This window comes from Macaca thibetana, chromosome 7 (genome assembly GCF_024542745.1).
Source record: "Macaca thibetana thibetana isolate TM-01 chromosome 7, ASM2454274v1, whole genome shotgun sequence".
NCBI classification, from domain to species: Eukaryota; Metazoa; Chordata; class Mammalia; order Primates; family Cercopithecidae; genus Macaca; species Macaca thibetana.
In genome coordinates, this window is record NC_065584.1 from 92,049,890 (window position 1) to 92,073,168 (window position 23,279).

Sequence of the window (23,279 nt, forward strand, 5' to 3'; positions counted from 1 at the left end):
GCATGAGCCACCGCGCCTGGCAGAGTATACATTGTTTCTAAGCATTTTAGCTATACCTTTTCTGTCTGCAAGTAACTTTAAATCTTATTTTTTATTTTTTAGTAACTCATAGTGTATTTATAAAATGAATAAAAAGTGTATAAAATGAATAAAAAGTGTATCTACCAAAATACACTTTTCACTGGGAAAAATAAATAAAATAGACAAATGGATCTACACAAAGTAAACATTAACTTTGGTAGATTTCAGTGTAGTTCGTATTTGCCCTTATTCCCCCAGAGCTGCTCAACTACCAAAAATTTTAAATATATTTTTAACTGAGATTTTATTATGTTGACATTTGTTTCTCATTCCACATCATCTTCAGCCAAGCTCTGAGCACTTACAATTCTCTGACTAATTGTTGGGAGCTTAGTCAGAAGCATCTGGAACACTGGTGGTGGAAGAGTTTGCTGTAAGACCTGTAGTAACTGCTGTGGCTGTCCACACACAACAATTGCATTTGTGAGATGGTCTATGCCCTTCTCATGTACACCTTGAGCTAGTAACTCTTCACCAAGCTGTATTTCTTCAAGGAAGAACTTCTGAACAGCTTCAGCATCTTTAAAGTCAGGTAACTTGGAAAGCCCAGCTCTCTCCTTGGCAAGCTTCTGTTTCTTTCTTCGTTCTCGAAGCCTGTTCTTGAAGTTGGGGTCACTTCGTCTTTTACGGTCGAAGTAGATGCAGTACCCAATAAAAAGAGCTCCGCATACACCGGCGGCGATGGCGCTGTTCCGACCCATCATCTTCTCTACGACGCTGAGCGTGGACGGTGGCGGCAGAGATGGCGAAGGAGTGGTGGGCCACGAACCCTCAGAGCGGTCGGCGCAGCTCACACCCGACGGCCGCGGGCCAGGAACTAAATCTTATTTTTAAAAGTTGTAACGTAAAATTCATTTTTGGGAGGCTTTACAACTCTGTGAATTTTAACCCATGTATAGGTTTGAATAACCACAACCACAATGAAAGTAAACAATAGTTTCATTACCTCCCCCATACACTTCATCCCCCCTCCCCATAACCCCAGCAACCACTGGTTTGTTCTCCATCACTACAGTTTTGTCTCTTTTAGAATATCCTATATGTGAAATCAGGCGGTGTTTAGCCATTGGAGACTGACTTCTTTCACTCAGCATAGTGCCTTTGAGATTCATTCGCAATAATGTGTGTATCAGTAGTTTGTGTCCAATTACTGCTGAAGAGCCCAGTCAGTTTTCAAACAAGTGAGTGCCTTTATATAGAATAAATAAGATATTTTCAGGTAGACCCCTCTTTGGACACATTTTGCTAATGGAGTGGTTTGAGTTTCTCCCTTTGTTTGATGGTTCTGTAATTGTCTTTCTTACAAAATATTGACACTTCAGCCATTCACTATTTCATGTTGAAATTTTCCCTAGGTAATCAAAATCGTGAGGTTTTACTTTAACTTTTGGTTTAAAACCACCATTCCACAAAACTGTTAGCATTCAAGGGAAGAAAATACTGGACTGGGGAGTGGAGAGTAGGCCAATTTAAGGCAGAGCTAGTAAGTATTTTGGTTTTGTATAAAAATCTAAAAAGAGCACCTTTGCATTTCAGATTCCTGAAAGCCCAACACAAATGATTCCTGAAAGTCCTTGAACAAATACAAGGGCAACACTTAAAAATATTAAACTAGGTGATTTGGAGCCCAGGCAAGCATGGGACCTGTGAGATGACAGTGACACTGTGGAGTGGGACTCAGCCCTGCCTGTCACCAGGGCCTTCTGTTCTCTGTCTTCCCCAGACACCAGGCCCACAAGGACCTCCTGTACTGTTGTCCCATCAAGCAGGGACCCCCTTGCCGTCTTCTGGACTTTAATAGAAGCATAGCAAAAAATGGAGGGGCAAGAGTGCAGTGTTGTTTCAGGTACCAAGTCTGCCACCCAAAGAGAAGGGACTTGCCACTGCAAGGAACAGAGGTCTACTCCTGGAATTACAAGAAGGGAGGGCACTGGAAGAGGGCAGGGGAAGTTCGTGGGGTGCTGCCTGGCTTCTAAGGCCGGGATGGTGACCCCACAGCTGCTAGTGGGGTGCTACTCTGCTAGTCTCTTTGCAGACCAGCTTCCTTTACTTACTGAAGTTTCTTGCTCCCTTAGAATGTTGACTTTAGTTTGCTGTGATGCCAGCCTGGCTTCTAACTGTACTGCTTTCAAGGGCCGGGATCTACTATAGTGCTAGTCCAGCTGGCTGGTGGATTGGTTTCTTGTGGATGGATCATGGGTCCACCTTTTGCTCAACTGTGGTCAAGTGGGCTGGATGCTGTGGATCAGAGACGGCTGTCTAGCCCTGTCTCTTTAACTGAGGCTATGGTGGGGCAATTTTAAAGAAGAGCTACGGGTTTGGCAGATATCCCATAATAATCCATGGAGGAATCCTGGTGGTCTCGCCTAAAAGTATTCTGGTGTCAACCTGGGCTGGAATACTCTTAGTCAAGACCACCAGGCAGCCCTTTGCTGACAACTCTAATTTTTAGAGCCCCCCAGAGGACACAGCTTTGTGCTGCTCATGTAGTGTAGGATACAGGAATTCCGGGCTCTTCCCCAGACTTACTGAATCAGAAACTCTGCAGTGGGGCCCAGCAGTCTGTGTTAACAAGCCCTGCAGGTGATTCTCATGTACTCTAAAGTGTGAGAACCACTGACCTAAGGCACACATTCTCAGCAAGGAGGTATTGCCCCCAATGAGACAGTGATTTGTTCTTGGGGAGCAAAAAAATCCTAGATATTTACAGTGATTTGTGGCTTTTCAAAGATCAACATTATTTCACAAAGTCTTATTTTTTATTAGTATTTGATTAAAAATGTCTTAAAAGGCTACTTGAATTGGCCATAATGAAAAATGTTTAAGAAACACTGATCTAGGGTATATAACTCGAACTGCGCTTTCCACCTGTGGAGTAGGCACGAGTTCAGCATTCCTAGGTAATGACCAAGCTCAACTGTTTTGCTAAATGACTGTAGCCATTTATATTCTCACCAGCAGAAGGTTGAAGGCTTTGTTGCTCCTTATCTTTGCCAACACTTGGTATTGTCCAGCGTTTTAGTGGTTGCTGATCTGATGGCTATGAAATGATATCTTATTTTAAAGCCTTTTTTCAATTGTTTCTAATATATAGTTGTTGTTTTTTTTTTGAGATGGAGTTTTGGTCTGTTGCCCAGGTGTGCAGTGGCGTGATCTTGGCTCACTGCAACCTCCGCCTCCCGGGTTCAAGTGATTCTCCTGCCTCAGCCTCCTGAGTAGCTGGGACTACAGGCACACGCCACCACGCCTGGCTAATTTTTTGTATTTTAGTAGAGACAGGGTTTCACCATGTTGCCCAGGCTGGTCTCAAAATCCTGAGCTCAGGCAATCTGCCTGCCTTGGCCAATATATAGATTTTTAAGTATTGATTTTGGGTTTGTCAGCCTTGCTAAAATCTCCTATTAATTCTATAATTTTTTGGTGGTTTCTTTGCTTTTTGTTCCCAATTTTTTTATTGTAGTAAAATACACATAAAATAAAATGCATCTTATTTTTAAGTGTATGGTTCAATGGTATTAAATATATTGATGATGTTGTATAACCATCACCACTATCCATCTCCAGAACACTTTCCATATTATAAAATGGAAACTGTACCCATTAAACAATAACTTGCCGTTTCACTCTTTCTCCAGTTCTTGAAATTACCATTTTACTTTGTTTGAATCTGACGATGTTAAGTGTCTCATATAAGTGGAATCACTCAGTATTTTTCCTTCTGTGACTGGCTTATTTCACTTAGCATAATGTCCTCCAGTTTCACCTGTGTTATAGCATGTGTCAGAATGTCCTTCCTTTTTAAAACTGAATAATATTCCACTGTATGTATATGCCACATATTGCTTATTGATTCATTTGTTAGTGGACACTTGGATTGCATCCATGTTGTAGCTGTTGTGAATAATGTTGCTGTAAACTATGGGTATACAAATATCTCTTTGAGACTCTGGTTTAGGCATACACTCAAAACTGGAATTGCTGGATCATGTGGCAATTCTAGGTTTCATTTTTTGAGGAACCGCCGCACTGTTTCCCATGGTGGCTGTACCACCTTACATTCTTACCAACAGTGCACAAGGGTTGTAATTTCTCCCCATTTTTTCTAACACTTATTTTTTTATGGTAACCATCCTAATGGATGTGAAGTGGTATCTCGTAGTTTTGATTTGCATTTCCCTAAAGATTACTGAGCATGTTTTTACATGCTTATTGGCCATTTGTATATCTTCTTTGGAGAAGTATTTATTCAAATCCTTTGCTTATTTTTTGTATTGGTTGTGTGTACGTAATTAAAAAATTTTTTTTAAATTACATAATCTATACATATTTCTTTTTTGCGACAGAGTCTCACTGTTTCACCCAGGCTGGAGTGCAGTGGCGCAATCTCATTTCACTGCAAGCTCCGCCTCCTGGGTTCACGCCATTCTCTTGCCTCAGCCTCCTGAGTAGCTGGGACTACAGGCGCCTGCCACCACGCCCAGCTAATTTTTTGCATTTTTAGTAGAGATGGGGTTTCACTGTGTTAGTCAAGTTGGTCCTGATCTCCTGACCTTGTGATCCACCCGCTTTGGCCTCCCAAAGTGCTGGGATTACAGGAGTGAGCCACCACGCCTGGCCATAATCTATACATATTTCAAGACATCATGTTGTACACCAAAGACATATACAATATTTCCTGGCAATTAAAAAATATTAATTTAAAAAATACTCATATTCAAATTGTGAATTTATCTCAAATTCATACGAAGCAAAATGGTGGTTTCAAGAACTAGAGGGAGAGGGAAACAGGGAGTTACTGTTTAATGGGTACAGAGTTTCCATTTATAATATGGAAAGAGTTCTGGACATGGATGGTGATGATGGTTACATAACATTATTCATATTTAAAGTTTTTTAAATTGACAGATATATATATATTTTTTGGTGTACAACAGGATGTTTTGAAATATGTATAGATTGTGGAATGGCTAAATCAAACTAATTAATATATGTATTTTTTTTTTTTTTTTTTTTTTTTTTTGAGACGGAGTCTCCCTCTGCTGCCCAGGCTGGAGTACAGTGGCGCGATCTCAGCTCACTGCAAGCTCCACCTCCCAGGTTCATGCCATTCTCCTGCCTCAGCCTCCCGAGTAGCTGGGACTACAGGCGCCGCCACCACGCCCGGCTAGTTTTTTGTATTTTTAGTAGAGACAGGGTTTCACCGTGTTAGCCAGGATGGTCTCGATCTCCTGACCTTGTGATCCGCCCGCCTCGGCCTCCCAAAGTGTTGGGATTACAGGCGTGAGCCACCGCGCCCGGCCTAATATATGTATTACCTCACATATTTATCAGTAATTTGTAGTGAGAACACTTAAAATCTACTCTCATAACAATTTTCAAGTATACTATACGTTGTTATTAACTGTAGTCACCATGTTGTACAGTAGATTTCTTAAGTCATTCTCCTGTGTATGTGAAATTTTGTATCTTTTGACCAACATCTTCCCAGTTTTTCCCCACCTCTAGCCCTTGGTAACCACCATCCTACTCTCTGCTTCTATGAATTGGACTTTTTTAGATTCTACATGTAAATGAGATCATGCACCCATTTTTAAAATGGGTTATTTGTTTTCTTGCTATTAGGTTGTCTGCGTTCCTTATATGTTTTAGATATTGACCCTTCATCTGATGTATGCTTTGCAAATATTCTCCCGTTCTGTAGGTTGCCTTTTCATTCTGTTGATTGTTTCTTTTGTTATGCAGAAGCTTTTTAGTTTGATATAGTCCCCTTTGGGTATTTTTGCTTTTGTTGCCTATGCTTCAGGATCATATTAAAAAAAAACCATTGTCTGGACCAATGTCATGGAGCTTTCCATGACATTATAGTAGTTTTACAGGTTTCAGCCTTACATTTAAATCTTTAATCCAGTTTGAGTTGGCTTTTGTATATGATGTGAGATAAGAGCCTAATTTCATTCTTTTGCATGTGGATATCCTGTTTTCCCAACACCATTTAGTGAAATGACTGTCCTTTTTCCAATGTGTGTTCTTGGCATCTTTGTCAAAAATCAACTGATTGTACATATGTGAGTTCATTTCTGGGCTCCCTGTTGTGTTCCATTGGTGTATCAGTCTGTTTTTATGTCAGTTCTATGCTATTTTGATTACTATAGTTTTGTATATGTTTTAAAATCACAGAGTGTGATGCCTGTGGCTTTATTCTTTCTGATTAAGATCACTTTGAGTATTTGGGTCTTTCGTGGTTCTATACAAATTTTAGGATTTTTTTTCTATATCTGTGAAAAATGTCATTGGAATTTTGAGAGAGAACGTGTTGAATCTACAGATAACTTTGGGTAGCAGGGACATTTCAACAGTATTAATTTTTCCAATCCATGAACATGGGATAATTTTCATTTATTTGTGTCTTCTTTAATTTCTTTCATCAGTGTTACAGTTTTCATTGTATAGAATTTTATCTCTTTTGTTAAATTTATTCCTAAGGTATTTTGTTTTTGTTTTTTTTTTTTTGTAGCTATTGTAAATGAGATTGTTTCCTTAATTTCTCTTTTGGATAGTTCATTGTTAGTGTGTAAAAACACTACTGATTTTTGTATGTTGATTTTGTATCCTGCAAATTTATTGAATTTGTTTATTAGTTCTAATAGTTTTTTTAACATAGTCTTTAGGATTTTTTTTATATATAAGATTGTATCAGCTGGGCACAGTGACTCATCCCTGAAATCTCAGCACTTTGGGAGGCCAAGGCCAGAGGCTCACTTGAGCCCAGGAGTTTGAGAGACCAACCTGGGTAACATAGGGAGACCCTGTCTCTACAAAAAAAATCAAAAAGTAATTAGCCAGGTATGGTGGTGTGCCTTTTGTCCCAGCTCCTTGGGAGGCTGAGGCAGGAGGATTGCTTGAGCCTGGGAGTTTTAGGCTGCAGTGAGTTATGATCATGCCAGTGCACTCCAGCCTGGTTGACAGAGTGAGACCCTGTCTCAAAAATAAAAGAGAAAGAAAGGAAAAGAAAGAAAGAAGGAAGGAAGGAAGGAAGTAAAGAAAGAAACAAAGAAAGAAAGAAAGGAAGGAAGGAAGGAAGGAAGGAAGGGAAGGAAGGAAAAGAAAAGAAGAAAGAAAGAGAAAGAGGAAGGAAGGAAGGAAAAGAAAGAAAATAAAAAAGAAAGAAAGAAAAAGAAAGAAAGAAAGACAAAGTAAAGGTTATGTCATCTGCTGCAGAGACAATTTAACTTCTTGCTTTCCAGTTTGGATGGCTTTTATTTCTTTCTCTTGCCGCATTGCTGTGGCTAGTACTTCTAGTACTATGTTGAATAGAAGTGGCAAGAGTGAATATCCTTGTTATTGATCTTAGAGGACTATCTTGCAGCTTTTCACTGTTGAATATGATGTAAGCTATGGACTTGCAGATTGTTTTTATGTTGTTGAGGCTGAATGGTTCTTTATATTTTCTAGATATTAATCCCTACTTTAGTCTGTTTGTGGTGCTATAACAAAATACCACAGATTGGGTAATTATGAGCAATAGAAATTTATTTCTCACAGTTCTAGAGGCTGAGAAGTCTAAGATCAAGATACTAGCAGGTTCAATGTATAGTGAGGACCCAAATGAGTCCTGCCATTTGCCTCCAAATGGCGTCTTGTTAATGTATCTTCCTGAGGGGATGAATGCTGTGTCCTCACATGGTGAAAGGATGGAAAGGGGAGAAAAGGGCCCCTTTCCACTCACTCCCTCCAGCCCTTTCATAGGGGTGCCAATCTCATCCATGAGGCTGAAGCCTTCAGGGCGTAATTACCCTCTAAAGGCCCTATCTCTTAATACTATCACTTTGGTGATTAAGTTTTAATATATGAATTTTGGGGGACACATTCAGACCATAACAATCTCTCTTCCTGATCCAGCATACCATGTTACATTTAGTCCTCAAGTCTCTTTAGTCTACTCTTCCAATCTGAGACCTCTTCTTGGTTTTTCCTTGTTTTTCACCATCTGGACACTTTTGAGAAGTACTGGTCAGGTGATCTATAGAATGTCCGTTAATATATACTTGCCTGATGTTTACTCATTATTTGACTGTGGGGCTTTGAATTTGGGGGAAAAGGGAAGTACCTTTCTCCTCACATCATGTCAGAGAGGTGGGGTGCGTGATATGAACATTACTACTAGTGATAACCCTGATCACAGTTAAGAGAGTGTCTGCTAGATTTCTCCACTGTAAAGTTACTCTTTTCCCTTTTTTATAATTGATATGTTACAATCTTTTTAAAAAAAATTAATCCATTGTATTTTTAAGAAATCAATTTTATTGAATATTTTTGAATAATTTTGAATAATTATTAATTGAATAATTCAATTTGTCAAATAATTTTTGCATTCCATAACATTTGCCAATTATAAGTGTATAAGTCAGTGATTTTTGGCACATTTAGAGAGTTGTGTAACCATCATCAAAATCCAGTGTTAGTACATTTCCATCACCCCTCCAAAAATACTGTCTGTTTGCTGTCAGTCTGTTTCCATCCCAGCTCCAAGCAATCACTCATCTGTTCTGTCTCTACCAACTTGCCTTTCCAGGACAGTTCACATAAATGGAATGATGAAATATGCAATCTTTTGCATCTGGTTTCTTTCTTTATTTTTTTTGAGACGGAGTCTTGCTCTGTCGCCCAGGCTGGAGTGCAGTGGCGTGATCTCGGCTCACTGCAAGCTCTGCCTCCCGGGTTCATGTCATTCTCCTGCCACAGCCTCCCAAGTAGCTGGGACTACAGGTGCCCACCACCACGCTTGGCTAATTTTTTGTATTTTTAGTAGAGATGGGGTTTCACCATGTTAGCCAGGATGTCTTGATCTCCTGACCTCATGATCCGTCTGCCTTGGCTTCCCAAAGTGCTGAGATTACAGGCCTGAGCCACTGCACCCGGCCGCATCTGGTTTCTTTTTCATTTAGCACAGTGTGTTCTCAAGGTTCATCCAAATTGTAGCATGTGTTAATATTTTGTTCCTTTTTATTGCTGAGTAGTATTCCATTGTATGAATATCACATTTTGTTTATGCATCTATCAGTTGATGGGTTGTTTCCACTTTTAGGCTATTATGAATTACCTTGCTATAAACATTCACAAACATGTCTTTGCATAGGCATTGTTTTCATTTCTTTTGGATAGGTTCCTAAGAGTAGAATTGCTGGGTCATTGGGTAAGCTTATGTTTGACTTCTTAAGTAACTGACAAACTGTTTCACAAAGTGGCTGTACCATAATACATTTCCATCAGCAGTAGATGAGGGTTTCAATTTCTCCACATCCTTGTCAACAGTTGTTATTGTGTTTTTATTATAGCCATTCTAGTAGGCCAAAAAGTGGCATTTCACTGTGGTTGTAACTTGCATTTCCCTAAGGACTTAGGGTGTGAAATATTTTTTAATTGATAAGTAGTCATTTGTGTGTTTTCTTTGAAGACATGTCTGTTCAGATTTTCTGTCCATTTTTAATAGGGTTGTTTGTTTTCTTATTGAATTTAGAGTTCTTTATGTATTTTGAATCTAGGTCTTTTATCAGAAATGTGATTTGTAAACATTTTCTTGCAGTCTGTGGCTTGTTTTTTCATTTTCTTAGTGATGTCTTTTCTTTTTTTTAAATTTCTATAAGTTATTGGGGAACAGGTGGTGTTTGGTTACATGAGTAAGTTCTTTAGTGGTGATTTGTGAGATTTTGGTGCACCCATCACCTGGGCAGTATACACTGTACCCTATTTGTAGAATTTTATTTCTCACTCCCTTCCCTTCCTTTCCCCCTGAGTCCCCAAAGTCCATTGTGTCATTCTTATGCCTTTGCATCATCATAGCTTAGCTCCCACTTATGAATGAGAACATATGTTTGGTTTTCCATTCCTGAGTTACTTCACCTAGAATAATAGTCTCCAGTCTCATCTGGGTTGCTACGAATGTCATTAGTTCATTTCTTTTATAATGGCTGAGTAGTAGTCTATCATGTGTATGTATGTGTATGTGTGTATATATCTCTGTCTCACAGTTTCTATATTCATTTGTTGATTGATGGGCATTTGGGTTGGTTCCCTGATTTTGTAATTGAGAATTGTGCTGCTATAAACACACATGTGGAAGTATCTTTTTTTTTTTTTTTTTTATAATGACTTCTTTTCCTCCGGGTAGATACCCAGTAGTGGGATTGCTGGATCAAATGGTAGTTCTACTTTTAGTTCTTTAAGGAATCTCCACACTGTTTTCCATAGTGGTTGTACTAGTTTACATTGCCACCAGCAGTGCAGAAGTGTTCCCTGTTCACCACAGCCACACCAACATCTACTACTTTTTGATTATGGCCATTCTTGCAGGAGTAAGGTGGTATTACATTGTGGTTTTGATTTGCATTGCCCTGATCATTAGTGATGTTGAGCATTTTTTTCATATATTTGTTGGCCATTTGTATATCTTCTTTTGAGAATTGGCTGTTCATGTCCTTAGCCCACATTTTGACGGGATTGTTTGTTTTTTTCTTGTTGATTTGTTTGAGTTCATTGTAGATTCTGGATATTAATCCTTTGTCAGATGTATAGATTGTGAAGATTTTATCTTACTCTGTGTGTTGTCTGTTTACTCTGCTCACTGTTCCTTTTGCCATGCAAAAGTTCTTTAGTTTAATTAAGTCCCAGCAATTTATCTTTGTTTGTATTGCATTTGCTTTTGGGTTCTTGATCATGAAACCCTTGCCTAAGCCAATATCTAGAGGGGTTTTTCCAATGTTATCTTCTAGAATTTTTATAGTTTTATGTCTTAGATTTAAGTTCTTGATCCATCTTGAATTGATTTTTATATAAGGTGAGAGATAAGGATCCAATTTCATTCTCCTACATGTGGCTAGCCAATTATCCCAGCACCATTTGTTGAAAAGAGTGTCCTTTCTCCACTTTATGTTTTTGTTTGCTTTGTCGAAGATCAGTTGGCTCTAAGTATTTGGGTTTATTCTGGGTTCTCTATTCTATTCCATTGGTCTTTGTGCCTATTTTTATACCAGTACCATGCTGTTTTGGTGACTGTGGCCTCATTGTGTAGTTTGAAATCAGGTAATGTGATGCCTCCATATTTCTTCTTTTTGCTTAGTCTTGCTTTGGCTATGCAGGATCTTTTTGGTTCCATGTGAATTTTTTCTAATTCTGCAAAGAATGATGGTGGTATTTTGATGGGAAATACATTGAATTTGTAGATTGCTTTTGGCAGTATTGTCATTTTCACAATATTGATTCTACCCATCCATGAGCATGGGATGTGTTGCCATTTGTTTGTGTCATCTATGATTTCTTTCAGCAGTGTCTTGTAGTTTTTCTTGTAGAGGTTTTTCACCTTCTTGATTAGGTGTATTCCTAAGTTTTTTTTTTTTTTTTTTTGCAGCTATTATAAAAGGGGTTGAGTTCTTAATTTGATTCTCTGCTTGGTTGCTGTTAGTGTATAGAAGAGCTAGTGATTTGTGTATATTAATTTTGTATCTGGAAGCTTTGCTGAATTCTTCCATCAGTTCTAGGAGCTTTCTAGAGGAGTCTTTAGGGTTTTCTAGGTAAACGAGTATATCATCAGCAAATAGTGACAGTTTGACTTTCTCTTTACTGATGTGGATGCCTTTTATTTCTTTCTCTTGTCTGATTGCTTGGTTAGGACTTCCAGAGTTTGGCTATGTTGAAGAGGAGTGGTGAGAGTGGGCATCCTTGTTTTGTTCCAGTTCTCAGAGGGAATGCTTTCAACTTTTCCCCATTCAATATTATGTTGGCTGTGGGTTTGTCATACATGGCTTTAATTATATTGGAGTATGTCCCTTGTGTACCGATTTTGCTGAGAGTTCTAATTATAAAGTGATGCTGGATTTTGTCTAATGCTTTTTCTGCATCTATTGAGATGATCATGTGAATTTTGTTTTTAATTCTGTTTATGTGATGTATCACATTTATTGACTTGTGTATGTTAAACCATCCTACATCCCTGGTATAAAACCCACTTGATCATGGTGGATTATCTTTTTGATATGTTGTTGGATGCGGTTAGCTAGTATTTTGTTAAGGATTTTAGCATCTATGTTCATCAGGGATTCGGTCTGTAGTTTTCTTTTTTGGCTATGTCCTTTCCTGGTTTTGGTGTTAGGGTGATATTGGCTTCATAGAATGATTTAGGGAGTGTTCCCTCTTTCTCTATCTTGTGGAATAGTGTCAGTAGGATTGGTACCAATCCTTCTGTAAATGTCTGGTAGAATTCTGCTGTAAATCCATCTGGTCCTGGACTTTTTTTGTTGGTCATTTTTAAATTGCCATTTCAATCATGCTGTTTGTTATCGGTCTATTCAGGGTATTTCATTCTTCCTGATTTAAGCTAGGAGGGTTGTATCTCTCCAGGAATTTATCCATCTCTTCTAGGTTTTCTAGTTTATGCATGTAAAGGTGTTCATAGTAGCCTTGAATGTTCTTTTGTATTTCTGTGGTGTCAGTTGTAGTATCTCCCATTTAATTTCTTATTGAGCTTATTTGGATTTTCTCTCTTCTTTTCTGGGTTAATCTTGCCAATGGTCTATCAATTTTATTCATCTTTTCAAAGAACCAGCTTTTTGTTTCATTTATTTTTTGTATTTTTTGTTTGTTTGTTTCAATTTCATTTGGTTCTGCTCTGATCTTGGTTATTTCCTTTTTTCTGCTGGGTTTGGGTTTGGTTTGTTTTTGTTTCTCTAGCTCCTTGAGGTGGTGTGACCTTAGACTGTCTGTTTATGCTCTTTCAGATTTTTTGATGTAGGTGTTTAGGGCTATGAACTTTCCTCTTAGCACTGCCTTTGCTGTGTCCTGGAAGTTTTAATAGGCTGTGTCACTATTGCTGTTCAGTTTGAAGAATTTTTAAATTCCCTTTAATTTCATTTTTGACCCAGTGATCATTCAGGAGCAGGTTATTTAATTTCCATGTATATGCATGGTTTTGGAGGTTCCTTTTGGAATTGATTTCCAGTTTTATTCTACTGTGGTCTAAGAGGGTGCTTGATATCATTTCAGTTTTCTTAATTTATTGAAGCTCATTTTATGGTCTATCATGTGGTCTGTCTTGGAGAAAGTTCCATGCACTGTTGAATGGAATGTATATTCTGTGGTTGTTGGATGGAATATTCTGTATATATCTGTTAAGTCCATTTGTTCCAGGGTATAGTTTAAATCCATTGTTTCTTTGTTGACTTTCTGTCTTGATGGCCTGTCTAGTGCTGTCAGTGGAGTATTGAAGTCCCTCACTATTATTGTGTTGCTGTCTATCTCATTTCTTAGGTTTAGTAGTAATTGTTTTATAAATTTGGGAGCTCTAGTGTTAGGTGCATATATGTTTAGGATTGTGATATTTTCCTGTTGGAAATAAAATTATCATTATTATAATGCCCCTCTTTGCCTTTTTTAACTGCTGCTGCTTTAGTTTGTTTTGTCTGATATAAGAATACTCTTGCTCGTTTTTGCCTGTAATGTCTGTTTCTACCCCTTTATCTTTAGTTTGTGTGAGTCCTTATGTATTAAGTAAGTCTCTTGAAGACAGCAGATAGTTGGCTGATGAATTCTTATCCATTCTGCAATTCTGTATCTTTTAAGTGGACGATTTAGGCCATTTACATTCAATGTTAGTACTGAGATATGAGGTACCATTCCATTCGTCATGCTGTTTGTTGCCTGTATACCTTGGTTTTTTGTTTTTGTTTTTTTAAATTGTATTTTTGTTTTATAGGTCCTGTGAGATTTATGCTTTAAAGAGGTTCTGTTTTGATGTGTTTCCAGGATTTGTTTCAAGATTTAGAGGTCCTTTTAGCAGTTATTGTGGTGGTGGCTTGGTAGTGGTGAATTCTCTCAGCATTTGATTGACTGAAAAAGACTGTATCATTCCTTCATACATTAAGGTTAGTTTCACTGGGTACAAATTTCTTGGCTAATTGTTTTGTTTGAGGAGACTGAAGATAGGGCCCTAACCCCTTCTAGCTTGTAGGGTTTCTACGGAGAAATCTGCTGTTAATCTGATAGGTTTTCTTTTATAGGTTACCTGGTGCTTTTGTCTGACAGCTTTAAAGATTCTTTCCTTTGTCTTAACTTTAGATAACCTGATGACAATGTGCCTAGGTGATGATCTTTTTGTGATGAATTTCCCAGGTGTTCTTTGTGGTTCTTATATTTGGATGTCTAGGTCTCTAGCAAGACTGGGGAAGTTTTCCTCAATTATTTCCCCAAATATGTTTTCCAAACTTTTAGATTTGTCTCTTCCTCAGGAACACTGAATATTCTTAGGTTTGGTCATTTAACATAATCCCATATTTCTTGGAGGCTTTGTTCATATTTTCTTATTATTTTTTCTTTGTCTTGATGGATTGGGTTAATTTGAAGACCTTGTCTTTGAGCTCTGAATTTCTTTCTTCTCCTTGTTCAATTCTATTGCTGAGACTTTCCAGAGCATTTTGCATTCTATAAGTGTGTCCATTGTTTCCTGGAGTTTTGATATTTTTTATGCTATTTCCTTGAATATCTATTTTCTGCCTTCACTTCTTGTATCGTTTTTTTGGATTTCCTTACAATGGTCTTTGTCTTTCTCTGGTGCCTCCCTGATTAGCTTAATAACTAACCTCCTAAATTCTTTTTCAGGTAAATCAGGAATTTCTTCTCTGTTTGGGTCCATTGCTGGTGAGCTAGTGTGATTTTTTGGAGGTGTTAAAGAACCTTGTTTTGTCATATTACTAGAATTGGTTTTCTGGTTCCTTCTCATTTGGGTAGCCTCTGTCAGAGGGAAGGGCTAGGGCTAAAGGTTTGTTTTGTCCCACAGGGTGTTCCCTTGATGTATTACTTTCCCCCTATTCCTATGGATGTGGCTTCCTGAGAGCTGAGCTATAGTGATTGTTATTTCTTTTCTGGATCTAGTCACCCAGCAAGTCCACCAGGCTCCAGCTGGTATTGGGGGTTGTCTGCAGAGTCCTGTGATGTGAACCATCTGTGGGTCTCTCAGTCGTGGATACCAGCACAGTATTTAGGGTGTCTCCTGGGTCCTGCAGGAGCAATCTGCTTCCTTCAGGGAGCCTGTGGGTCCTCTCAGGTTTCCTGATTTATTCCTGCAATTGTTCTGGAGCAGAAATTAACAATGCAAACCTCCACACGCTGCTCTGTCTGTCCCAGTCAGAGGTGCAGTCTAGTCCTGCCTCCCGTCTGCCATGTTTCCCAGTGGTGTCTTTTGAAACAAAACATTTAAAACATTGATGAAGTTAGGTTTGTCAATTGATTGTATTTTTGGTGTTGAATCTAAGAACTCTTTGCCTAACCCAAGGTTGGGAAGATTTTTACTTTTTCCAAAAGCTTTATAGTTTTAGCTCTTACATTCATGTCTATGATCCATTTTGAATCATTTTTTGTGTGTGATGTATGGGTCCAACCTCACTTTATAAAATACCTAATACACTTAAAAATATGAATAGGCTTTATTTTTAGAACAGTTTTTAGATTTATAGAAAAATTGAACGGCAAGTACAGAGTTCCTCTGTATCCCCTTCCCCAACAGTTTCCCCTATTATTAACATACTGGGTTAGTGAGGTACATTTGTTCCAACTGATGAGCCAATATTGACATATGCATTAGTTTTCTAGGGCTTCCATAACAAAAGACCACAGACTGGGTGGCTTAAACTAGGGGTCCCCAGTCCTCAGACCATGGACCGGTACCAGTCTGTGGCCTGTTAGGAGCTGGGCTGCACAACAGGAGGTGAGTGGTGGGCGAGTGAGTGAAGTTTCATCTGTATTTACAGTCACTCCCATTGTTCACGTTACCACCTGAGCTCTGCCTCCTGTCAGATCAGTGGCAGCATCAGATTCTCATAAGAGTGCGGACCCTACTGTGAACTTCACATGTGAGGGATCTAGGTTGTGCTCTCCTTATGAGAATCTAATGCCTGATGATCTGTCACTGTCTCCCATCACCCCCAGATGGGACCATCTAGTTGCAAGAAAACAAGCTCAGGACTCCCACTGATTCTACATTATGGTGAGTTGTATAATTATTTCATTATATATTACACTGTAATAATATAAATAAAGTGCACAATAAATGTAATGCACTTGAATCATCCTGAAACCATCCCCTCCCTTTCCCGGTCCATGGAAAAATTGTCTTCCATGAAACTGGTTCCTGATGCCAAAAAGGTTGGGGACTGCTGGCTTAAACAACAGAAATTAATTTTCTCACAGTTATGGAGGTTAGAAGTTCTAGGTCAGGGTGTCAGAAGGCTTGTTTTCTTCAGAGGCCTCTCTCTCCTTGGCTTGCAGATGGCTGCCTTCTCACTATGTCCATACTTGGTCTTTTCTCTACTTGAGTATTGCTGGTGTCTTTCTGTGGGTCCAGATTTCTTCTTATAGAGACACTAGTCCCTGTAAGAAGGTTGGATTGGTGCATACCCTAATGGCCTCCTTTTTAGCTTCATGACCTCTTTTAAAGGCCTTATCTCCAAAGATCTCCAAAGAAAATATCTTCTGAGGTACTGTGGGTTTGCAAATGTTGGAGACACAAGGTTCAGCCTATAGAAATAGATTATCATTAACTGAAGTTCATAGTTCACATTAGGGCTTACTCCGTGTTGCACCTTCTATGGGTTGTGACAAATGTTTAATGGCATGTGTCCACTGTTGTAATATCACAGAGTGTAGTTTCACTGCCTAAAAATCCTCTGTACTCTGCCTATTCATCCTTCTTACTCCTAGCCCTGGTAACCACAGATCTTTTTTTTTTTTTTTTTTTTTTTTTTTTTTGAGATGGGGTCTCACTCTTATCACCCAGGCTATAATGCAGTGGCATGATGTCAGCTCACTGCAACCTCCACCTCCCTGATTCAAGCAGTTCTCATGTCTCAGCCTCCCAAGTAGCTGGGATTACAGGCGTGAGCCACCTTGCCTGGCTCATTTTTTTGTATTTTTAGTAGAGACAGGGTTTCATCATGTTGACCAAGCTGGTCTCAAACTCCTGACCTCAGGTAATCTGCCCACCTTGGCCTTCCAAAGTGCTGGAATTACAGATGTGAGCCACTGTGCCCAGTCACCATGCCTCCCTAGTTTTGCCTTTTCCAGAATGTAATATACGGTCATTTGTCACTTAACCATAGGGATATGTTTTGAGGAATGCACTGTTAGGCAATTGCATCATTGTGTGAACATGATAGAATGTATTCACATAAGACTCCATGGCAGAGCGTCCTGCACTCTTAGGTTGTCCAGTATGGCCTGTCCTCTCTAGGCTACAAACCTGTGTAGCTTGTTACTGTACTGATTACTGGAGGAGATTGTAACACAATGGTAAGTATTTATATATCTAAACATATGTAAATATAGAAAAGGCACAGTAAAGAGATTTAAAAACAGTATGCTTGTGTAGAGTACTTAACTTGAGTGGAGCTTGCAGGACTGGAAGTTGCTTTGGGCGAGTCAGGGAGTAAGTGAGTGGTGAGTGAATGTGAAGGCCTAGGACAGTACTGTGTACTACTGTACACTTTAGAAACATTGTACACTTAGGTTATACTAAATGTCTACAATAATAAATGAACTGTAGCTTACTGTACAGTTTTCTTCAAAAATAAATGAACTGTAGCTTACTGTAACCTTTTTACTTTACAAAAACTTTTTAATTTTTTAAAATTTTTGACTCTTGTAATAACACTTGGCTAAAACATAAATACATCATGCAGCTGTACATAAATATTTTCTTATTCTTAAGCTTTAATTACAAAAATTTTTTTTAAAGTTTAAAAACTTTTTTTGTTAAAAACACAGAGACAAACACACTCGTTAGCCTAGGCCTACTCAGGGTCAGGATTGTCAATATCACTGTCTTCCACTTCCACATCTTGTCCCACTGGAAGGTCTTCAGGGGCAGTAACACACTTGGAGCTATCATCTCCTAGGATAACAGTGCCTTCTTCTGGAATACCTCCTATAGGACCTGCCTGAGGCTGCTTTACAGTTAATTTTATTGTTTTAATGAGTAGAAGGTGTACACTGTAAAATGACAATAAAAAATATAGTATAGTAAATACATAAACCAGTATCAGTCATTTATTATCATTATTGGGTATTATGTACTGTGCATAATTGTATGTGCTAGACTTTTTTTTTTTGAGACAGAGGCTTGCTCTCTTGCCCAGGCTGGGGTGCAGTGGTGCAATCTCGGCTCACTGCAATCTCTGCCGCCTGGGTTCAAGCAATTCTCCTGCCTCAGCCTCCTGAGTAGATGAGATTACAGGTGCACGCCACCACACCTGGCTACTTTTTTATATTTTTGGTAGAGATGGTATTTCACTATGTTGGCCATGTTGGTCTCAAACTCCTGACCTCAAGTGACCCACCTGCTCCGGCCTCCCAAACTACTGGGATTACAGGCATGAGCCACTGTGCCTGGCCTGTGTGTGCTAGACTTTTATGCAACTGGCAGTGTGGTATGTTTTTTTACCCCAGCATCGCAGCAAACACATGAATAATGTGTTGCATTACGACTTTATGATGCCTATGACTATCACTAGGCAACAGGAATTTTTCAGCTGTATTTTATTCTTATGGGACCTCCACTACACATGTGGTCCATTGTTGACCAAAATGACTTTATGAAGCACATTACTGTAGTTGGAATCCAATGGAATGTCATTGTTCAGTTAGCTTCTTTCACTTAGTAATATGTCCTTATGGTTTTTCTATATCTTTGTGTAGTAATAACTCATTTCTTTTTAGTGCGGAATAATGTTAAATTGACTGGATGAGCCACAGTTTGTTTATCCACTCACCGTCTGAAGTACATCCTGGTTGCTTCTAAGTTTTAGTAATTATGAATAAAGCTGCAATAAATATTTGTGTGCAGGTTTTTGTGTGAACACAGTTTTCAATTCTGTTGAGTAAATACCAAGGAGTGTGATTGCTGAATCATAAGGTAAGAGTATGTTTAGTTCTGTAAGAAACTGCCAAAATGCCTTCCAAAGTGGCTGCACCCTTTTGTATTCTGACAAGCAATGAATGAGAGTTCCTGTTGTTCCACATCCACACCAGCATTTGTTGTTGTCAGTGTTCAAGAATTTGGCTATTCTAGGCCGGGCATGGTGGCTTATGCCTGTAATCCCAGCACTTTGGGAGGCCGAGGCAGGCGGATCACCTGAGGTCAGGAGTTCGAGACCAGCCTGGCCAACATGGCAAAACCCCGTCTCTACTAAAAATACAAAAATTAGCTGGGCGTGGTGGCACATGCCTGTAATCTCAGCTACTTGGGAGACTGAGGCAGGAGAATAGCTTGAACCCAGGAGGTAGAGGTTGCAGTGAGCTAAGATCACACCATTGCATTCCAGCCTGGGCAATAAGAGTGAAACTCCATCTTGAAAAAAAAGAATTTGGCTATTCTAATAGGTGTGTAGTGGCATCTCATTTTTTAAATTTGTGATTTCCTAATAACATGAGATGTGGAGCATTCTTTCATATGCTTAGTTGTAGAATTACAAAGAGGATTTTGATAGAGCTAGCATTGAGTTTACAGATCATTTTGAGAAGAATTATCTTAAGAATTGAGTCATCCAATCCAAGAACATGGAATTTCTCTTCATTTATTTAGATCTTCTTTAATTTCTCTCAACAATGTCTTGTAGTTTTCAGTGTTCAATGCAATTCTTTTCTTAAACATACTCTTAATTATTTACTTCTTTTTAATGCTACTGTAAATTAAATTGCATCATTATTTAATATTAAACTTTTTTAGTTTTGGAAGACTTCACAGTTACAAGAACATTGCTCTCATCTTCTATATATTGAAATAATATAATTGCAAGCAAGTTGGTACTGTCATCTCAAGCGCATCAAGGTTGAAATCCCAAATATTTTATAGTTACTGTCTCAAGAGAAATGAACTTCCTTATTGGCCAGAGATTATTTATTTTTAAATTCATTTTTGGTATGAAATAGTAACTGCTTATTTAGCTAACAATTATTTTGGTTGGCATTTTAGGCTGAGCTCAGCTGGGTGGTTTTCTAGTCTAGCTGGGCTGGCTATGTATCCATGGTGACCTGCCTGTCAGGTGGCTCTGCTGCTTGGAGCTGGCTAGACATTGACTGGGACCACAGCAGTGCCTGGGCCATATGCCTTTCATGGTAGCAGGTTACCCTGGGCTTGCTTTTGTGGTGTGTTGCAAGGATCCGAGAGAGAACACAGGCCACTGGACCTCAGGAGGCCTAGGCTTAGAGTGGTGGTGCTGTCACTCTGCCTCATTCTGTTGACCAAAGCGAGTCACAAGGCCAGATGGAATTAAAGGTGAGGGGAAATTGATCCCATCTCTTGATGGGAGGAGCTTCAAAATCAAACGCAAAGGGGCATGGCCATAGGAAAGAAGTAATCGTGGCCATTTTTGCAAACAGTTCACCATGGGAGTGTGTATCTTTGCAGTTCAGTCTGGCTGACTAGAATCTGAGTCATATTTTTGTTTGTTTGTTTGTTTGGGAAATTATCCACTTCTGAATCTTGGCAGGGACAAATACCACCACTTCCAACAGGAGCTGAAAATGCTCCTTATTTGTTTTCTTCTTCATTGCATCTAGGGCATGGGCACCTGTGCAGTTTAGAGGTGAGGAAGGTGAGCTAGTAGGCTCAATGTAGAATTGGTGTTCTAGTTAGGGTGATGACAGGGATGCCTGGCTGAAAGGCCACGTTCTCATTGCAGAAATGGCAACTGTGCTGGTGTTGACCTTGGTTGCAATACAGTTAAGTTATGGGTGAAAAGCGGGGAGGGTGCCAATTGTCACCTCTCTTGCTCTGCTGCAGCAGGGCCATCAATATTTCATGAGAAGCAGGGCCTGGTGCTGCGTCTATTTGGGGTAAGTGCATTTTGCTATAATTGGACATGGTGAGCCCTTGCTAGAGTTACTGAAACAAGTGCATACCCTAGAGATGAGTTGAATTGGTCTCTTCAGGTTTCACTTCTGCAGGGAGATGGTTGACATTGCCAGATACTCCTGGTTGGCTCCAAGGGTCTTATTGAACTGTGTGCAGTGAAGGGAGGAATCTGAGGAGGGTGCTGCCTGAGTGGCCTCACTCTGCTTAGTCTCCCAGGTTCACCTTTCATTTCAGTCCAGTGGTCTTGTATCATGTGAGTTTGTAAAGAAAGCTAATCAGTCAACTGGAGAATGATCTGCTATTTTAGCATCACTTGTTTAGCTTGTGAAACTGACCATGCTTCCAGGAGGTACCCATGACTCTGGCTGTGCAGGGGCCCTACAGGGTCCTAGTGGGTGAGCTGTGAGCCCAGGGGACAATATCTGTCTGTTTCTTTCTCTATAGGCAGCCTGTGTGGTGATGGCACTGGTGCATGCTACCTGCTGCCCGTCTTTGACACTGTGTTCATCAGGAGGAAACACTGGCGCCAAGGCTTGGGAACAGCCATGCTGTGGGACTTCTGTGAGACATTCCCAGAGGACGAGGCCCTGGGGGTCAGCTGCCTGATGTCTCCTGCCATGTACCAAGGTAAAACCCCTTGTGTCTTGCAGAAGCATTTGGGTAACGGTGATGGATAACACATGTGCATTCTGGAGGATTCTGCAGGGGGAGGCCCTGGGGAGCCCTCGTGGGCAGATGCAGGCCTCTGCTTGGCAGCACGCTTGTGGGGTTTTCCTTCTTTCTGAGAAATCTGTGGTTGCTGCAGCACAAACTGAGACTTCATGTTTGATCACAAGAAGTGAACTTCTCCCAAGCTGGAAAATAATTGGATTCAGAAACAATCACAAACAAATCAACGAGCTCAGAGAGAAGGGAATCCGGAGAGCTACCGCCATGCTGCGGGCTGCGGGGCTTTGGAGTGCCTTTGCTATTTCACTTGATACCTGTAGTTCCTCACTTTGTCCTTTGAACTAGAAGCCACAGGAGAGCCCAGAAGCTGAAGGGAAGGCAGGGACTGGGTAGAAAGGCAAGCTCTGAATGGACTCAGCTTTCCAGCACCTCTGTAGCTCTCTACGCACAAGACGCCTCCCTCCCATATTCTTTATCCACGTTTGCCAGAGGAGGATGAAACAACTCTGATGTGAAACATCACACTCTAAGGTGACGAGGGTGGGAGGCTCTGGAGAGCATGTCTCTGAGTCCCCTTCTCCCCCATGAAGCACACACACCCTACTTTGTGCCCTGCCTCTGTTCTTGGTGTGCGGCGGTTTTTGAACGCTTAGTATGCAGTTTCTGGCGTCTTTCTGGCTCAAGGGATAGGAGAGAACAGTTAGGAAAGGCAAGGAAGCTTCCGTTGCTGTGAAGTCATAAAGAAAAGCAGGTAAAAACATACTTTTCCCCAAGTGGGTCTGGCTGTTTCTTTGTATTTTCAAACTCTTAGCCTGTTGTTAAAATTCTGAAGAGCCTTGAATTTCTGCAAGAGTGCTCAAGGCTTCCTGCATCATGTAGCTCACTTTCAGGTGCAGGAGCATTCGGGGGCCCAGGCAGCTGGTCCTCTGTCCATACCCATGTCCTTCCAGGCCCCCTCCTCCTTCTTGCTTCAGGTGCAGGCCACCTCAGGGTTTCAGGAAGCTTTAGCAAGGGAGTGGAAGAGAGCCTTTTACTCAAAGGAACAGTGGGCTCCAAGGCTAAGGGCTGGCTGCTGATCCTGGGCCAGCCTTGCTGAGACCCTGTAGGGCCCTGTGATCCCTCCCATCCTTCCACTGTCTTTGCCTGCAGAGAAAGATCTGAATGTGCTGATTCTGACTCATGCTACTTCTCTCTGGGCTTCAGCCACCCAGGTGTGCCTGTCAGGTTTTTACTGAGTTCAGTGATGCCTTCCAACTGGACAGGAGGGGCTCTGGCAGAAGTCCTGGGCCCCATCCTTTGAGCCTTCTTTCAACTGCATCTTCCTCCAAGGGGCGAGGACTTCATGGGCACAAGAGGAGGTGCCCACCTGGCTCATGCTGCTCCTTCTAAACTGGCTCAGGGTGCCAGTACCCCAGGATTCCTGCCAGTGGCCACTGTGGGCCTGAGTGGACCTCATCCCTGGGTCTGTGCTCATGAGGGTGGACCATGCCACCAGTTTGCACATCCTCAGAGCCCAGGGGCGGCTCCTGGGGGACTGTGGATGGCATGTGGGGAGAACGGCCACATTTGTACTCACAGGCCCCGTGAGGTATTGGGGGCTGGGGTGGGAGGAGAAGGGGGTGGACTGCCGGCTGGG

The 23,279-nt window shown here is 40.4% G+C and overlaps 2 protein-coding genes across 2 annotated transcripts in view; one reads left to right on the forward strand and one right to left on the reverse strand.

Annotated features, from left to right (window-relative positions):
* Window positions 1-23,279, forward strand: part of LOC126960107 (protein FAM169B) — a 40,156-nt gene that overhangs the window by 6,144 nt on the left and 10,733 nt on the right. The window contains exon 2 of the mRNA XM_050800088.1: window positions 21,419-21,601. Within this exon, the coding sequence (XP_050656045.1) occupies window positions 21,419-21,601 (183 nt within the window). The remainder of the gene's footprint in view (window positions 1-21,418; window positions 21,602-23,279) is intronic.
* LOC126960108 (mitochondrial import receptor subunit TOM20 homolog) lies at window positions 309-894 on the reverse strand. The gene has a single exon (XM_050800089.1). It carries the CDS (start codon window positions 783-785, stop codon window positions 348-350), a length of 438 nt encoding a protein of 145 aa, XP_050656046.1. The 5' UTR covers window positions 786-894; the 3' UTR covers window positions 309-347.